At 35.6% G+C, this 17,231-nt stretch overlaps 4 protein-coding genes and 1 non-coding gene across 7 annotated transcripts; 2 read left to right on the forward strand and 3 right to left on the reverse strand.

Moving 5' to 3' along the window:
- Positions 1 to 1,539: 1,539 nt before the first annotated feature.
- On the forward strand, positions 1,540 to 8,938 carry LOC105773088 (uncharacterized). Of its 3 annotated transcripts, none has more exons than XM_012594732.2 (18): positions 1,540 to 2,355; positions 2,515 to 2,986; positions 3,076 to 3,161; positions 3,384 to 3,497; positions 3,593 to 3,781; positions 3,875 to 3,940; positions 4,206 to 4,262; positions 4,453 to 4,581; positions 4,663 to 4,779; positions 5,052 to 5,159; positions 5,249 to 5,384; positions 5,743 to 5,880; positions 6,314 to 6,490; positions 6,578 to 7,386; positions 7,693 to 7,882; positions 8,138 to 8,363; positions 8,451 to 8,606; positions 8,704 to 8,938. In XM_012594732.2, the coding sequence occupies exons 1-18, from the start codon at positions 1,720 to 1,722 to the stop codon at positions 8,801 to 8,803; spliced, it is 3,906 nt and encodes a 1,301-aa protein (XP_012450186.1). In that variant the 5' UTR covers positions 1,540 to 1,719; the 3' UTR covers positions 8,804 to 8,938. The 3 variants fall into 3 exon arrangements, with proteins under 3 accessions (XP_012450186.1, XP_012450188.1, XP_012450185.1); XM_012594734.2 differs by having other exon boundaries at positions 1,544 to 2,355; positions 5,255 to 5,384; positions 6,575 to 7,386; XM_012594731.2 differs by having other exon boundaries at positions 1,545 to 2,355; positions 6,575 to 7,386.
- LOC105773090 (mediator of RNA polymerase II transcription subunit 21) lies at positions 8,918 to 10,675 on the reverse strand. Its single transcript, XM_012594737.2, has 4 exons — positions 10,311 to 10,675; positions 10,140 to 10,217; positions 10,000 to 10,051; positions 8,918 to 9,205 (listed from the first exon to the last, which is right to left on the reverse strand). The coding sequence occupies exons 1-4, from the start codon at positions 10,515 to 10,517 to the stop codon at positions 9,129 to 9,131; spliced, it is 414 nt and encodes a 137-aa protein (XP_012450191.1). The 5' UTR covers positions 10,518 to 10,675; the 3' UTR covers positions 8,918 to 9,128.
- A 260-nt stretch (positions 10,676 to 10,935) lies between these two features.
- On the reverse strand, positions 10,936 to 14,187 carry LOC105773089 (hypothetical protein). The gene is made up of 2 exons (XM_012594736.2): positions 14,052 to 14,187; positions 10,936 to 12,335 (listed from the first exon to the last, which is right to left on the reverse strand). Exons 1-2 carry the CDS (start codon positions 14,165 to 14,167, stop codon positions 11,111 to 11,113), a joined length of 1,341 nt encoding a protein of 446 aa, XP_012450190.1. The 5' UTR covers positions 14,168 to 14,187; the 3' UTR covers positions 10,936 to 11,110.
- Positions 14,188 to 14,284: 97 nt separating this feature from the next.
- On the reverse strand, positions 14,285 to 14,357 carry TRNAR-UCU (transfer RNA arginine (anticodon UCU)). Its single transcript has one exon. It is a non-coding gene; the product is annotated as a tRNA-Arg (tRNA).
- A 1,314-nt stretch (positions 14,358 to 15,671) lies between these two features.
- On the forward strand, positions 15,672 to 16,008 carry LOC105772460 (uncharacterized). The gene has a single exon (XM_012593720.2). The coding sequence runs from the start codon at positions 15,673 to 15,675 to the stop codon at positions 15,991 to 15,993; it is 321 nt and encodes a 106-aa protein (XP_012449174.2). The 5' UTR covers position 15,672; the 3' UTR covers positions 15,994 to 16,008.
- Positions 16,009 to 17,231: the final 1,223 nt, after the last annotated feature.

The following is a 17,231-nucleotide window of genomic DNA, read 5'->3' on the forward strand; positions in this document are numbered from 1 at the left end:
ACTGTGAAATAAAAGGGTTGCTGAGAGTAACAAGGAAGATGCAGCAAGTGCTAATTTGGCCGGTAAAAGCGATGATGATTTCTTGCTAGTGTCAATGAGCGATAGTTCTAAGATTACAGATTCAGGATGTTCTTTTCACATGTGTCACAATAGAGAATGGTTCTCCACATACAGTTCGGTTGAAGGTGGAGTTGTACGCATGAGAAACGATTCATCCAATAAGGTAATCGATATCGGTACTGTTATAATTAGAATGCACGATGGGACGATTAGGACACTCTCATATGTCAGGTATGTACCTGATTTATGGAAGAATCTTATATACTTGAATATTTTAGATTCAAAAGGTTGTAGAATCATAATCGAGTCAAGCGACATTAACATACATTGTAGGGCTCTCGTTTTGTTAAAATGTAATCTTTATATTCTGGAAGGTTCTACAGTGACCGGTGAAATCGGATGTCCCTTATCGATTAAGGAGTCGAAGGCAACTCGTTTGGAGTGTAGGCAACTTGGTTATAGGAGGGAAAAATGTATGACCGTTTCGTTGAAGAGAAATTCTCTTTTTTATGCAGATTTTGAAAAGTTAGGGCACTGTGTTCATGAAAATCAAACCTGAGTTAGTTTTGATTTGGTAGTGTACAAGTTGAATGCTAGAAGTCTTCCAACTTCTAAGCACATATTCGACTCAGTTAATTCCCTACATAGTTCAAGATAGCCCGTGGCGGATTTTGGCAAAGATGGCGTTGTGAGAATTCATGTCAAGGTGGAGATTCTTAAATAAAATAAGAGATTGCTTGCAAGTCAAGTTAAACAAAAAATAGATTTTTTTTCTAGAAGATCTAGTATTTATTAGTATAATATATTTAGTATTTATTAGCATAATTTATTTTACCTATGAATTTAGCCTATAAATAGGCTCTTTTATAACCTTAAAAAATACACCCATTAAAATATTAGAACTCATAACACTTTTGAAGAATTTTTTGTTTACGTTTTGAGAGTTATTTGTTGTTGGATTTTGAGGTTTAATTTTTATATCCATCTTTTATACTCTTTGTTCTTTTGCCATTATAGTAAAATTACCTTTGCCCGTGATTTTTTATCTTCTTTAGAGAGGTTTTTCCACGTTAAATTTGTGTGTTCAATTTTTCAATTTCTTCCGCTATTTTTATTTATTCGTTGTTTAATCAGGTCGATCCCCAACAGTTAAAAACAAAGGAGAATAATTATTGGAGGCATGAGGTGTATATTAATATCCAAGCTGAAAAACAACAAAAATTAGCTAGAATGCGACGAGAGATTTCCGTTTACAAATTTAATCAACGTGTCAAAATTACGAAAAGGGTACAAACATACCATTTTCGTTTGGGTTGGATTGACAGGATCGCAATTTACCAATTTTTAGTACCAAACTAATCTAAAATATTCTTTAAGATACAGCTTTGGGGGCTAAACCAATCTTTTCAAACTCAATCACAAACAACACGAGTGAAAGCCATTAGCCGGCTTCCCCACGTGTCTCCGGACCCGGCTTCATCGTAACGTTACTGGCCGGCTTCTGATATTCAAATTCAAAAAAAAGAACCTCCCTCTCCTTTTCCTCTTCCCTGCACTGCTCACCCACTAAATTAATTCTTTCTCTGCTGCAAAAGACCTCTTTCTCTCCCAATAAATTCGCTGAAAATTTTGAATTTATTGATCAAATTTAAACCAAAAATGGAGGAAGAACCTCTTACTTCGTCTTCTTCTTTCCTTTTCAAAGACATTTCCAACTTCAAGACCCCCAATCGCCCTTCCAAGCCTCCCATTTTCCACTCACCATGTCCTCAGTACTTCACTGCTTCCAAGCAAACCCCGAGGACTTCTTCGTCATTTCGTCACCGTTCTCGACCTTCCTTTGCTCCTTCCTCTTCCCGCTCCAGATCCAAAGCCGCTGCCGCAGCCAAGCTCAAAGCCTTCGAGCTGCAGCAATCTCAGTCGGCTCGCAAGGAACAGCTCAAGAAAGAACAATCGCTCAAGTCATTGTCCAAATCTCTCACCGTTTGGTTGAATTTCCTCTTCCAGAATCCCAAGTCTTGTGGTTGTGATCTCTCCATTAATGGCCGCGACGATAGCAATGTTGTTCGAGTGGATAGTACCTGGAGAAGCCCCAAAAGGATGAGGGAGTTGTGGTGGAGAGGGGATGAATCAGAGGAAAACATAGCCGCGGATATTTCCAGCTCCAAGTATTCGATTTTGAGGTCTTCCTTGAAGGAAGTTTGTAGTTTCGATGATTTGAAGCTGCGGATGCGGGTTTATTTGAGTTTGGGAAATTGCAAGGAGATTCTCAATGCCATGACTCAAGTCGTTAAGGTTTCGCTTCTCTAATTTCGTTTCTTTTTTCTTTTTCTCTTCACTTTTCTATGTAGGAATGACTGTTAAACTAGTGATGATTTACTCATATTGTAAGTATATTTTTAATTAGTTAGTGGTGGCATTGCTGTCTTATTGTCGTTCTTAATTAATTTTCAGAATATAGATGAAGGGAGGCTAAAAATGAAGGCACATTGCCCTATTGTTACTGATGTTAGAATGAAGGAAAATGCTACTAAAATTCTGATGTCTTACAACCCTATTTGGCTCCGTATCGGGTTGTATATTATTTTTGGCGGTGATTCCCTGTTATCATCTGATGGAGATAATAGTTTCATGCAAGATATTTCATTTTTGAAGATGGTTATAGAAAAGCAGTTTTTCTCGCACCCTGGGCTCGCAAAGGCTTATGCTTATAACAAGAAGGTCGAAGGCTTATACAGACCGGGATACTATGAGAATTTGGGGAATGTTATATTGAAGAGAATTTTGTTGCTTGTTCTTATCCTTGATCGAGCTAAATCTCAGACCACTCTTCCTCTTAAGTACGGTATTGATGGAGTGGATGGAGGTTCTCCTCTTCTGTTCACAGTTTCATCTGGTATAAAATCAAGTCGTCAAGTCCTTAATGGTAATTCTATTGCTTCTTGCTTGAATGTTTTTGTTGCGTAATTTAAAGCTATATATGCTAACTTTGTCTTATTTATGATATGGAACTAGATTTTCTGTCATCTGATGTTATGCACGGAGAAGGTAATCTTCTCGCACATCTAGTGATTGTAGGTTACAAAGTTTCTCATCAGCAGGTATGCGGTTTACATTTAATCCATGTATAGTTCTTATGTGCTTGTGGATTCATATGTATATACCATTTGCATGTTTTGAACACTAATCATCTTCAACTTATTTTGGGGGCCCTTTATGCTGATGATTATACATCATCAACTCTATATCATCCTTGAAGTACGAAATTATAAGTTCAGCTCCTTTTCTTATTCTTTTTACTATCCAAATATACCTTGATGCAGTCTGCCCTTGTTGAGTTCGATTTCCAAGTATCAGATTTATTCTTGGATTTTCAAGAAGGGGTGCGGCTCTGTAGAGTAATTCAACTTTTGCGACATGACCCCTCTATCCTCATGGTTAGTATTTCTCACATCCCCTAAAATTAACACATCAGGATCAATTAGTTATTTTAAGAATGTAATTTTAACTCAGCAGCTTGTTGCATGTGCAGAAAATAGTAGTTCCTTCAGATACGCAGAAAAAGAATTTGGCCAATTGTGGTGTTGCCCTGGAATATTTGAAACAGGCTGGTGTCATGCTATGTGATGAAGACGGATTGAGGATTACAGGAGATGATGTTGCTAGTGGGGATAAGGAACTCACTCTATCCTTGCTGTGGAATATTTTTGTTCACTTACAGGTTTGCTAATTCATCTATCTGAAATTTTTAGATAAGTTTTTTTTGCCAATGTTAATACATTATCTCTCACTGCTGTTTTCATTGAACTTGCAGCTGCCTCTTCTGATTGATAAAACAACTATTGCTGATGAGATATCCAAAATAGGTGGCTTTAATATGGTACGCTTGAGACTTTCCTTGAGTTCTTATGAGAAAAGGGGGTGATAAGTGTAGGAAGTGGGGAATAGGGAAGTCTGGATAATTGATTTAGTTTTTCAATTCATTACAGAAAAAAAGAAGTGCATGTAGGAAGTATAGCAAGTAGCTTTATGCTTAAGTACTAGAAAACCTAGATAAGTTCATTTTTTAATGTTTTTTTTTCTTTTGTATATTAAGGTTTCCTAGTGTTCATATTTTCAGTTTCATTTTTCTATGTTTACTACAGGATAGCTTGAATGTAATCAATTCCACTCTTATGGGAATACTTTTAAATTGGATCCAGGTATTCTGTTATTTCATAACCATATTACTTTCTTCTTCTTCTGCACCTTTTAGGTAACTTTTTGTCTGATATACTTGTTAATCAAAATAGTTGTGCTTAGGGAATTTTCATTTTCTTCATGTTTACTCTTTTAAATTTGCATTTTTATTCTTTTCATTGCAGTTAATAAGAATATAAATGAATGTTGTAGGCAATTTGTGGAAAGTATGATCTTAAGATTGACAGCTTTTCTTCTCTGGATAATGGAAAAGCCATATGGTGTTTGCTTGATTATTACTTCCGCAGAGAACTGTCTTGTTCTTGTTCTTGTTCTAACAAGGTACTGCAGATTCTCTGTCCCAATGTTTTCATTCTTTTCTACTGTGATATGTATTATTGTCTTATTATTATGTCTTAACAGGATTCTCATGAACCAAGAGGTGAAAAATCAATCATGTCTGCTACTGATTACACAGATGCAGTTCACAATTTTATATTATCACAGAAGCTGACAACATTGTTGGGAAATTTTCCTGAGGTAATGTTTGGTTTAATGCTTATTAATTGATTATGTACCGTTTACTTATACATTTCTGATTTACTTAAAAATCTTGATAAAGTGTGGTAAAAGTGAGATTATGAGAGATGTTGCTAATGTTTTAAAAGCTGATTTTCCCCCCTTTGAGGTAAAACAGTGTTAAGTGATAAATTGTGGTTTAAATGGTGATTGTGCATGTGGCATTTACTTGTTTATTTGTCAAAAATACAATATTATTGTACATCTTACTGTCTGCATGTGCTGTTGTATAGGTTCTGCAAATAAGCGACTTACTTGAGCATAATGGCGCAGTCAGTGTTCAGAGTGTAGTAATTTTGCTCGTTTTCCTGTTGTCCCAGCTTATTGTCAAGAAAAATGTGGTAACGCCTGATCCCAGAAGTCTTTTATGAACAATTTGATCTTGTCATAGCTAAGAAAACACTTCAAGAGCTCTTATATTTTTTGCCAGGATCAGTTGAATTTCCATAAACTACTGGGTTGCGGTTGCCAAAGTCTAGAGAGGAGGCATTCATTAACTCGAAGACAGTCAGCAAATTCAGATACCATTGTGCACAATAAGGAAAGAGACATAGATATCACTAAAGGTTATTCTAATGATGGTTCTTGTCAATCCAGAGTATTAGTTTTTTTTTTTTACAGAATCCAGAGTATTAGTCTGTTTGATCCTTTAGGGTTGTTTTTCGTGGCTTTTAATGTTAGTGATGAACAAAGCATTTTAAATATTTTATATACAGTCTGTGTGTGGTGTGCATTGGCATGAGTAGATATATATATTTGTGCGCTTTTTTGATGTGATTAGTTTAAGGAATTTATTATGAGAAGTTTTCACATTTTCCAGTAAACTAAATGTTTTTTTTGTATCAACGGTAAACTAAATGTTCAAGCCTTTGGAATCGGGCACTAAATCTAGTCTTTATTCCCTCTTGCATTTCATTTATGCAGATGCTGCTAAAAAGTTCAAGGCCATTCAGGCTTGGTGGCGAAATATGACAGAACAAAACTACAAGAGTTCTGTAAGATCCGCCACTTCTATTTCGGATTGTTCCACAGCTCAGAAGACAAGCTTTGACATTTTAAGAGGTTACTTTGTGCTCCTTCTCTAGTTAATTTTGGTAATAGTTTTCTTTTTCCATTATCCTGCTTTGGGTTGATGTATTGTCAACATTAACTAGGAGCTCAATACGGTTAGCGATGACATTTTCTCAGTATTATTTAGCTGTTTTTTTCTTCTTAAGCAATTTGATTTTGATATTCATTGATTGTTGCCGCATTCTTGTTAATTCAAGTTATCATGGGAAATCTGTTCACAGCGAGTTCAAAACTCTGGATATGGAAACTATACTTGAAAATTTATGCATTTTTCTAAGGTTGTCTTGATTTTATCGCTTACTCAAATTTAACTTAATATGGTATCTTTGACTTCTTTGACCTTTCATTGCATTCACCATAAATAGCATCTTTGTGGAAAGTAATATTCTTCGTTTAACCTTGCAACTCCTGCATGATGCTTCAGAAAATGCTGCAACAATCATACAGTCTCACTATAGACGACTGAAAGAACGTCGCAATTTTCTGAAGATGATGAAAGCAATCTGTTTAGTCCAAACTGTTGTACGGACATGGTTGACCGTAAAGAAAAATACAAAGATCAACAAATTCTGTTCTGCCAGTGGTCAGGAATTTCGATCTGGTATTCGCTCTTGTAAGCATTTTTGTTATATACATTTTTCATTTCCAAGTTTCTCACTTCAATTTTTAACCCTCGCTTTGCCAGAAGAACTCAAGAGAGTTGCAACGCTTATTGTTGAGAGACACAATTTTGTTAATTTAAGAAGAGCAGTGTTGCTCACACAGCAAGCTGCAAAGATTTATATAGCTCAAAGACGTGATGCATCCTGTCTTGACCCTGTCAAAGCTGCCATTGTAATTCAAAAATATGTTCGTGGTTGGATGGTGAGGTCATACCACATTCTTGGTCTTGCTTGCACTGAGAATGCATCTCTTAAGTGCCAAGTCAAGGGTCTAAATAATAGTGAAATAGAAGCGGCAACCAGGATTCAGATTGCATGGAAGAATTTTCTTCACAGATCTCTACACAAACGAACTTACGCTGCAACTAAAATTCAGAGCTATTATCGCGGTTGGAGGTTGAGGATGAGGTTTATGAAGCAGAAGCAAGCAATAACAAAAATTCAAAGTAATTTCCGACGGCTAAAATGTTGGAGGGCCTTTCAGAATGCTTGGAAGGAATTTATCTGTAGAACTCTTCAGAATCAGACCTTAGCTGCAACCAGAATTCAGAGTCATTTCCGTGGTTGGCAGTTAAGAAGGAATTTTATGAAGAAGAAGCAAGCAATAATTAAAATTCAGAGTCATTTCCGTGGTTGGCAGTTAAGAAGGAATTGTATGAAGAAAAAGCAAGCAATAATTAAAATTCAGAGCAATTTCCGGCAGCAAAAATGCTTGAGAGCTTTTCAACAATATAAAAATGCCAACAGATCAGCGATCATCATTCAATCTTTTGTGCGTGGATGGATGGCAAGGAGAGAAGCTCGGAGATATAGGTTTCTTGTTGTTATGATCCAAGTAAGTTGTCTCTTCCATGTTTATGTTATGAAGTTTCCTCGTATTTCTTAAGCTGCCTTCATCCTATGGTCAAACTGATACATCTCTATAAGAATAAGATGTTTCTACTTGTTACAATCGATTGCACTAAATATTTGGCTTGGTTTATATTTGGAACTATGGCACATTTAGTTAAAATTGCTGGCTTAATCAATACTCATCCTTTTGCTAATGTGCTTAATATATATTCTTTGAATGTTCACTTGCATGTCTTACCCAATTTTAAGTAAATTTATTCTACTTCATTTTTCCTTGTGAATTTGGTAGTCTCATTGGAAAGGTTATGTTGCACGGAAAGAATCGAGAGGGCAGCTAAAGGATTTACGCTTGAGAATGGTGGAGTCTGCTAAGAACGTTGATGATAGCAAACGTATTATTAACAGGCTTTTATCAGCACTTTCAGTACTACTAAGCATGAAAAGCATCAGTGGCATTCTTCACCATTGTGAGACCCTGGGTATGTTTTTCCATATATATCATTTGGGGGATTATATACTCTTGTCTGAGAATGTATGACACAGATGTCGATCATAGGTAATTCAAGAAAATAAAGAGTCGGATCAACATAGATGAAAATATAATCATCATGGTTTGACATACACTAAAACAATATGATCCAATATAAAGGACCCCTATTAATGAGCAGAGGCTAGTTTGATAAAGCTAAAATGAGATTTGAATTCACATGCTTATGACCATACTCAATTTGCAGATATGGCAACAGCCCATTCTCAGAAATGCTGTGAAGAACTTGTGGCCGCGGGTGCAATCGGCATTCTACTGAAACAGATTCGGTCAGCCAGTCGAAGCATCCCTGATCAGCAGGTTCTAAAGCATGCACTCTCAACCCTCAGAAACTTAGCCCGATATCCCCATTTGGCCGAAGTGTTAATCGACACTCCTCCATCAGTAGAGATAATCTTATGGGAGATGCTCAGGTTTTCCGATTTTCCAACTTAATCAGAAAATGGTACATCTTATGTTGTTTTGTTCCTGATTTGGTTATAATATATACATATTTCCAGGAACAAGGAAGAAGGTTACTTTATTGCTTCCGAGATCTTGAAGAAGATATGTTCAAATCCGAAAGGTGTGAAAGCTGTACACAAGTTTCCTGCTCTTTTGAAGAGACTAAACACTCTTGTTGAAGAACTTACAAGGAAATTAAACACTGAAAAAAGGTCAGACTTTTTTTGCTATAAAAGCTAATTTCCCTTTAGAAACATGTCTCTTGTTGGAAGAAAAATGACCTACAACTGACGTTTCCTTATCCTACAGAAATCCTCGTACTGTTGTCCAAAAAGAGAACACAGATAGAAGATGGAAGGAGGCAGTCCAACTTCTTAGACTGATAACAAATGGTTATCGAATCCAGTAATTATCGTATCTGTTAGCAAATGTTGATATGTGACTGATTTGCATCCTCAATGCAAAGGTTGTGTTTGTTGTTGTATGTGTGACTTATTCAGATTCTATTCTCTGCAAATGAATATGATTTGAATTGTTAGATGCACACTGGCACTGCTATTGGAACAGCAAACATGGTTTTTTTACAAACATAAAAGAGTAATTTGATTGAATTCTAGTGCAGAGAATCAAAAGCCCTTTTGAGTATATAAACAAACCTTTAGAAACCTAGGATTAAACAAATATAAAGACAATAAAATTAAACATGGAAGGAGGGATTGTTCAGGGAAATGAATTCAATCTGGTTTCTTCAAGTTGAGACAATTATCTGCTGCTTGACTGAATAACTCCTGAACCTGTTTCAGTTCCTTCTCTGGTAAGGAAATAACATACAGATAGTTAGAACTTTAAACTGGGGAGCTTAATTTCTCTAGGTAAAAAACAACCTAGGTTAAAATCTGCTACTAGTCCCTATACTTTGATTTGCTATTTTAAAATTTTGAAGCCGCAAATAGATTATTGCATGTGTAATGCCATGTCAGTTTGTTATTTTAACATATATTCAAAATAAAGAAAACTAATTAATAGATTTAATGACTCTCATTTGCATTAAGATTGAAATTTTGAAACTTGAAAAATGTAATGACTAAAAATTGTCCTGTCGGATTACATGGACTAAGTCTACAACTTTTAAGCATAATACAGGGCTAATAGTAGAGTTTAACCAAACAGATTTAACTCCTGCTAAGACTACAATTTCAAAATTCGAAAAAGTACAAGTACTAAATCCACAACTTAAGCAAAGTACAAAGTGTAATAGCTGAATTTGACCAAACAACACATATACTAGTAGATCAAAATGAACTGAAAGTTTAAAAAGAATGAGAGATGAAGCAAACATCCTATGTCTTGCATACAACACAAATGCCAGAATCAAAGCAAACTTAGCCACTGCTCAAACATATGTTGAAAATGAGCAGCCTAAGTCACTCTCTTATTTATCTATAAGAAGATGGAAGATGCTTATGTTGCTACAACACGACTACTCAATGCATATCTGGATTCGGGGAATATAACTTTTCAAGGACTTGGAAAAGCAAATCTACACATTCACACCCAAGCCAAGTCTACATAAAAAAGAATGTAAAAAGGATGCGGGAAAGGTACCAGCGGCCTCCAGTTGTTTCTGAAGTTCTTGGCCTACAGCATCATTTTCAGCCTAGACAATAGGGGCAAAATGAAAATGAAAACAGAAAATTCCAACAACTAATTTAAAACGAACAACATTATTGAACAAACTATATTACTTGGAGTTCAGCAATCCTTCTAAGTTGAGCTTCTTCACCGCCCTCTGAAGGTGGAAGTGCAGCAACCAATGCATCGAACTGTGCAAATAACCGGAGCAATAATCACTAACATCGTCCCCACATGGGATCTAACTGTAATTAGAGTACTGATTGATTCCCAGAAATTCTGACCTGTTTAGCAGCCTTAACAAGAGCAGCACTCATGAGCTTAGGTTGGTCGGCAAAATTGGCAGAGTCCTCGGTGGGGTTGGGAGGGGGTTCTGGGTAATTAGGGGAGAGCCTAACGGGTGGAGCATCTCGTTGCAGTGTCCCAAATGTGTTGAAAGTTAGGGATGCTATTGAATTTACTTGTTCTTGTAATTGGGAAATGATATCCATCTTCTTAAAAACCGCGAGAAAAACCCAAATCTTACGAATCTTAACTTTCAGAAAATTCGATCTTGGAGCTTCGTAAACTGCTTAAATCTGAGAACCCAAAGACGGGATGCAGGGAAAGCATCAACTTTGAGTAGGGAGCCAGCCTCCAAGGGGAAAAATCACATGGGCTTAAGTAGGTTAAAAATAGGGAGTCATTTGGCCCATGAAATTATGTATAGTTTCATACCCTAAACCCCATGGATTTGGAATTGTTTGATCAAAAGAAAAAGGCCTAACTAGGCCCATTTGTTTATTCGTTTCCCCATGTGGAATCAATGATCCTGTTTTGGGAGATTTTCCTTCTAATAACTGGGTTTTGATTGCTGATTTTTTTGCCATATAATAGAAGCATATGGGAATAGAACTAGAAACCAAGTCATAAGACTGCAAAGAGTTTCCATCACAATCATAAATAATCCAAATTAGAGACAAATAGTACCTAAATTAAGCATTTGCCTTAAAAACTCTCTCAACTATTCTCGGTCACGACATTCACTGCCCATCTTTCAAGCCTTGCCTTGCAAGCCTCATTCTATTTTTGTAACTCGAAAAACCTAAGAACGTGGTGTTGGAGTGGCATCTTTGGCATTGGATTCCACGCTGTAAGTGTTCGCAGTAGTAACTAGGGAACTGTTAACTTCAGGGACAACCATTGTTGGAAGAACAGATTCTTCAGCACCAGACTTGGGTTCAAATGGAATAGTATCTGCCTCAAATATCATTACTTGTAGGCTGGTCATGGGTGCAGAGCATGGAGCTGTTGCACTAGTAGTAACATCATCACTTGCAAATAATCCGTCCATATACTTCTGACCAAGCTCTGACTGGGTGTCTTGCCTTGATGAAGCCTGTTTACCAAACATGTTGATTCCAGCGTCACAAGCCATGGCCTGAGGTTCAGGTTCAGAAATTTGGGGAGTTTGGTTGTCGCCAATGTCAAAGCTTATCGTGTCATGATCATGAATCAATGCCGGAGGCTTAAGCTCAGAACTCAGGGCTTTGTATTGAATCTGAGGCTTCAGATTTATTGTATCAGTAGCTTGCAAAGTGGCAGCAAATTCTGCAGATAGCTCAGAAGCTTTAGTTGCCTCTACATTAATACTTGGCCCCTTCATCTGTTTGAAGGCTTCAAATCCCTCAAGTGACTGATGCTGTCCAACAGCTTTCTCATTATGTAATCCAGAATCCGAGCTTTGTTCTTGCATGACCTTTTGTCGTAAGGGAAGACCAGCTTCATTTATTGGCAAGTTACTAGCTGGAGGAATTAGAATAGAAGCAAATTGGCTCTCACCAGCAACCGAGGCACCAGGCTCAAGCCCCATGTGTAGACCTCGGTCAGGACGGTTAGATGTGTCATTTTTTTGCTCAACCGGCTTCTCACTGTTCCCTGATGAACTCAAAACATGGAGATGACCATGGAGGTTTACAAACGGGATAGGAATATCTTTTCTTTTGTGCATCTTAGCATGAGGAGCCACATCGTTCGCATTGGTAATGGGAGCAAATAGCCCCGGTAGAAAAACAAGACCTCTAAGATGCGTGTTGGTATCACCTACCTTAACCTGAAGAACATACCCAGCATCAAATGAGCCTTCAATGACACCAGAAACCATCTGACCTAACATGTCAGAAGAGGCAGGATCACTTATCCATGCACTCTGCTTGTTTCTCTTCAGATTGTCAGATTCAGGTGTTGCAGGTGTGTAGTCCCCACGTTTCCGCTTCATAGGGGGTTCTGCTGAGGAAGTTAAGCTTACCCCTTGGTTCTTGCTGCTCATCCTGCAAAGATGGATGCACAATTTATACCGTCTTATCATAATTCTTTTTGCAATAAGCTTTTCGAGTTTACCAGCAATCACAAAAGAATTGCAATGACCAAATAAGAACAGAGTGCATTAGAAAAATCATGCAAATCTGTTGTTGATCAAGATACTACTTCTTTTGCCATACTAATCAACCATATTTCAGAAGAATCAAGTATACCAAACTATAACAAAAGACCCTCTAGATCATTATTAACATAAGATGACCACCTATTGGTGCATTAGGTAAGTGTCCTTCTTGGAGTAGAGTCAGTTTCTGGTCTAAAATTTCAATATTGATAAGTGCTAAATGCCATATAGTTAGACCCAAGAACAAACCCGATGGATATAGATTTGATTATGACATGTCTTGTCATATTCAATCTTACACCGATGGTTCCGAAAAATTTGTACAGCTAAGCAGGCAATATACATTCATGATAGGTGTTGCTAATGCTAAAAACAGTTGGAACAAAAGCTCACAAAATAAGAGCTATGGATATCAGGATCTCGTAAGACCTTGCCATCTCTAAGGGTGTGCTTGGTTGGGTGAAAAAGTGGAGGGATAGGATGAGGGAGTGGAAAAGTGGAAAAAAAAAAAATTTGGAGTGTGCTTGGTAGGGAAGAAAAGCGAGGAAGAAAAATAGGAGAGATGACCATTTCCATCCTAATGCATAAAAACCAATCCTTCCAAATAGGGAAGATGAGAGGAGAGAAAATACAAGAGAGGTGTATGTTAGATCAAAATTATATATTTTTCAAAAAATTTATTTGCTTTCCTATCATTTTTCAACTCTACCAAGCAATGGATCCAGTTTTTCATCTTTCCTACCAAGCACACCTATGGAAATTAAAATCATGTTTTCCATCCCTCTAGTTTTCTACCCCTTCAATCTTCCATCTTTCCAATTTTCTTTCCACTCTACCAAGCAAAGCCTAAGAGAACAGTCATTTTTTTGAACAATTTTTGGGATAAGATCAAAATACAGACATGATTTGTCAAGGATGTGTAGGCAGATACAAGAAATTCAGACACAGAGCCAAAGTCAAGTCCATAGGTTTTGCTTGATTGTCTAAATTGTGCATGCAACAATATACCTGCCATTGAAAATGCTAAGCAAATCCCCATTTTAAACTTTAAACCATGATTTCTTATCCCAAGTTCTCACATTATCAAAGGATATTGAGACTTGAGAGAACAACAACGTTGTCATATATTTACAACAATGTTGTCATATATTTAAGAAGAAAAAAAACCAAGGATGAAACAGACAGTTCTGATATCTGTGCATAACAGACATAAAACCCGAAACTCGAATCCGAAAAAACATTCGAAGGGGGCAGCCTTCCCATTTGCATCAAAACAACATTGTTTTGGGCCCTTAATCATAACCTTAAAAACAGAAAATACAGCTTTTTTGACACATTTCAAGTATCTCAGATTTTTTTCAACGGGGTACAAATCAAAGAAAGTACCATATTATTTATTTATTTATTAACAATCTAAAGAGGGTAATGAATCTGAGGGCTAAGTTATGAACTAACCCACAATAATCCCAAATACAATCATCTAAAAGAAAAACAAATTACTATTGAATTGTGTTGATTTCACTTAAACCAAAATTGTTAACGCCATGTTTCCACAAAAGGTACAGTTTTTAAATTGAAAGAAAGAAAAGAAAGGATACTGTACCTTTGTTCTGTAGGAGATTCCAAAATCCAAATCAGCTGGGTGAAAAAAATGGGGGTGAGATCAATTATCAATATAATAATATTCAGTAAAGTAAGCAAACCAAAAATTTTACTCATTTATTAATTGGTTTGTACCTTTTTTACTTTTCGAGATTTCCATTGTACTAGTTGTTTGGTTCACTGGGCCTGAAATGGGCCCAAACAACTCAAAAATTATAATAAAACAACCCGGCTCACGCCTGGTGGGACTCGAACCCACAATCGTCTGATTAGAAGTCAGACGCCTTATCCATTAGGCCACAGGCGCTCTTGTTTCCTCTTCCAAATTATTTACTTATTGGCCCAAGTGTGTTTAATAAGCTATACCCACCAATTAATTTCCAACGAAGAAGCCAACTTTTAATAGCTTCTAGTGTTTCAATTGGGTATCCCTTTGAATGAACGTAGCTAGATCGTGGGTAATTTAGTAATTGATATGGCTGTTGATAGTGTTTCAATTGCTACCGCACATAGGAAGACTTGGAGAGCAACACAACATGTTTCATTTCATAGTGTTTCAATGCTTCTAATTGCTGATATTACTGACTGCAAACACCTATCCTATCACATCCACCCCTATATATATACATATTTGATTTGTTTATCATTTTTTTTCCTTGTATTGGGTTAAAATACTTGTGTCTTTCCCATCTCCTTGTCTTTGTAGATTGCATATGCTCATTCATATATATATATATATATATATATATATATATATATATATATATCACCTAATGGGTCAAATATGTGTAGATATTCTAGTAACTAATTTCTAATTAATGATGGGCTGATTAGAAATTAAGGTTAATGTACAAAAGTTATATATTTGGGTTATGATCCTCAAATTACATACAAGATAACTTTTCTAATATCTCATCTTTAGGAGAGAGAGAGCAAATATTCTCTGAATGTCTGGTGTGCTAATTTGGAATATCAAAACTCTCAACACATTTAATTTATTTTTAATTTATTCTTGATGATTTAATATAATAGACCCTAATTTATAATTTTAAGTTTATGTTAAATCTTGTACCATTTTTACCATTATTCCTGCTTAATTACCAAAATTATGTTTGGCTCCAACCGAAGACTCAACTTCACCACTGATTAAATGCTTAATGTCTGGGCGGTGGAAATTTGGTCTCTTTTATAATACTAAAACCCTTTTGGCTTCTATACCTTTTCCTCACCATGTCTTTGTTCCCATCCAATTAACTAAATGCTGTCGGCTTTGTTGTTACACTCAAATGTTACTTCCATCCTGTCTCTCAAAAGTCAAAACCCCACACACAAACAGCTGGAATATCATATGCAGTGACATTAATATCCAACATTTGATAGACTTGGCATATATTATGATTAAATGGACTATGATATGTATAAATTCCTAGAGACTCAAACTAAATTGCTGCATTTCACACTGACCAAAGAGGTTAGCTAATTAAAAATTTTCTGCAAAACTGAAACCAGTGCACATGTTAAAAGCTTCATCATCACATGCACATGACACCTTCAATGGCTTCTATAAGTATTTGGTTCACTCCTAAGTCACACAGCACCTGGCATATACAACAATGGGTGTTATGAGGAGATCAAATGGTTACTCAAAGGTGAATAAGGAAGACCCAGAAGACATTATGCATCGACGAGCTCAGTTCTTGATCTACAAGGTGATGGAACAAGCTGATTGTAGAAGAAAACCATCGTTCCTAGGAATGAGATTGTGTAGGCTAAAGGTGAAGATTGGTGCAAGGTTGAAGAAGCTAAGGAAGTGTGGTGGCGTTTATAAGCAGGTGGTTGATGGATTGAAAACTTGGAGACGCTTGTTTAACAACAACAACAAGAAGAAGCGTGGTGGTGGTGGAACCATTAATGCCACCCTTCCTCGTCCTTTGTTCACTTGATATATACATGCATATGTTGTGGTTTTCTTGATTTTGCAGTGAGAAATTTCGATTGTTTCAAGTGTTGGACTTGGCATTAATATCAGAGTTTTCAGGATTTATGTTACTCCAGTTGTTTCTAATCTCTTGAAATACTCGAAATTGATCATAGGTGTGTGAAAATAAGATTTTGTGAAAACCCTTTAAATAAACAAAAACCTTAAAAAACCAATAAAACTACAACTTGCAACTCGCAGTCAAATAACATATATTTTTGAAAGTCGATTAAGTCTTTAACTCTATTGGTATGGGTATTATTGTCAATGCAGAAGGACGTAGATTCGAGTGCGCTAAAGCGCATTATTCTCTTATTCATGAATTGGGGTGGGCTATAAATAATTTTAAGTATTATATTAAAAAGAAAAAAAAAGATCGAAACCTATAATAAAATTACTAAAAAAAACCTTATATTCTCAAAAATATGCTTCAAGAGTTATAATCAACTGTGCATATGCCTACCAATTTGTAGCTGGCAACATAAGCACCTTTGCAACAAACAACAAAGTGATGTTTGGAATAAAAAATCAAATCCATTATTTATTTGTGTCAAATTATAAAGTACAAATTTGAATATTAAATTATATTATAATTCTACTTTTAGTTTCAGAAAGATCTTCTACTTTTTTTAATTTAAAATTTTAGATCCAATTATTATCATGGTTAATTTTTTCTATTAAATTCATTAATGTGACATTTTGAAATTAAAAAAAATTACATGTTAATCATGTAACAATAAAAATAACATTGAAAATGTTTATATGGATTTTTTCTTAAAAACATTCATTTGAACTCATCATGCTCGATAATATGTTTTTTTTGTTGGAATATTGTCCCTAAGAAAAATTGATGTTAGTATTTTGATTGAAATAGTTAACAATATTAAATATTTAGACTAACTAATGATATCATAAAATTAAAAGTTAAAATTGAAATAGTTAATTATTTTGAAATAAATAGTTAAAATGTAATGGTTACAATATGCTTCAAGTTATTTATTTATTTACTTTTTGTATATTTGGAATTTAATATTTATTTTAAGTATTTAATCCCTTTTATTTTTAAATTTAAAATTCAGTCCAATTGTTAATTTTTTGATGCGACATTCTAATTTTTTCTTAAATACTCACTTAATAATAATGTCACAAAAATAGCTTTATAATGGACTTGAATTTAATAACAAAAAAGTTAATGATATTAAC

Source organism: Gossypium raimondii, chromosome 6 (assembly GCF_025698545.1).
Source record: "Gossypium raimondii isolate GPD5lz chromosome 6, ASM2569854v1, whole genome shotgun sequence".
Lineage (NCBI taxonomy): Eukaryota > Viridiplantae > Streptophyta > Magnoliopsida > Malvales > Malvaceae > Gossypium > Gossypium raimondii.

Coding starts and splice junctions, on each gene's coding strand:
- LOC105773089 (XM_012594736.2), bottom strand. CDS start 14,167: ATGAGTAAAATTTTTGGTTTGCTTACTTTACTGAATATTATTATATTG. Junction 12,336..14,051: donor GAATCTCCTACAGAACAAAG/GTACAGTATCCT, acceptor CCATCTTTGCAG/GATGAGCAGCAAGAACCAAG.
- LOC105772460 (XM_012593720.2), top strand. CDS start 15,673: ATGAGGAGATCAAATGGTTACTCAAAGGTGAATAAGGAAGACCCAGAA.
- LOC105773088 (XM_012594731.2), top strand. CDS start 1,720: ATGGAGGAAGAACCTCTTACTTCGTCTTCTTCTTTCCTTTTCAAAGAC. Junction 2,987..3,075: donor AAGTCGTCAAGTCCTTAATG/GTAATTCTATTG, acceptor ATATGGAACTAG/ATTTTCTGTCATCTGATGTT. Junction 4,263..4,452: donor TACTTTTAAATTGGATCCAG/GTATTCTGTTAT, acceptor TGAATGTTGTAG/GCAATTTGTGGAAAGTATGA.
- LOC105773090 (XM_012594737.2), bottom strand. CDS start 10,517: ATGGATATCATTTCCCAATTACAAGAACAAGTAAATTCAATAGCATCC. Junction 10,052..10,139: donor GAAGGATTGCTGAACTCCAA/GTAATATAGTTT, acceptor CCTATTGTCTAG/GCTGAAAATGATGCTGTAGG. Junction 9,206..9,999: donor GAAACAACTGGAGGCCGCTG/GTACCTTTCCCG, acceptor TTTCCTTACCAG/AGAAGGAACTGAAACAGGTT.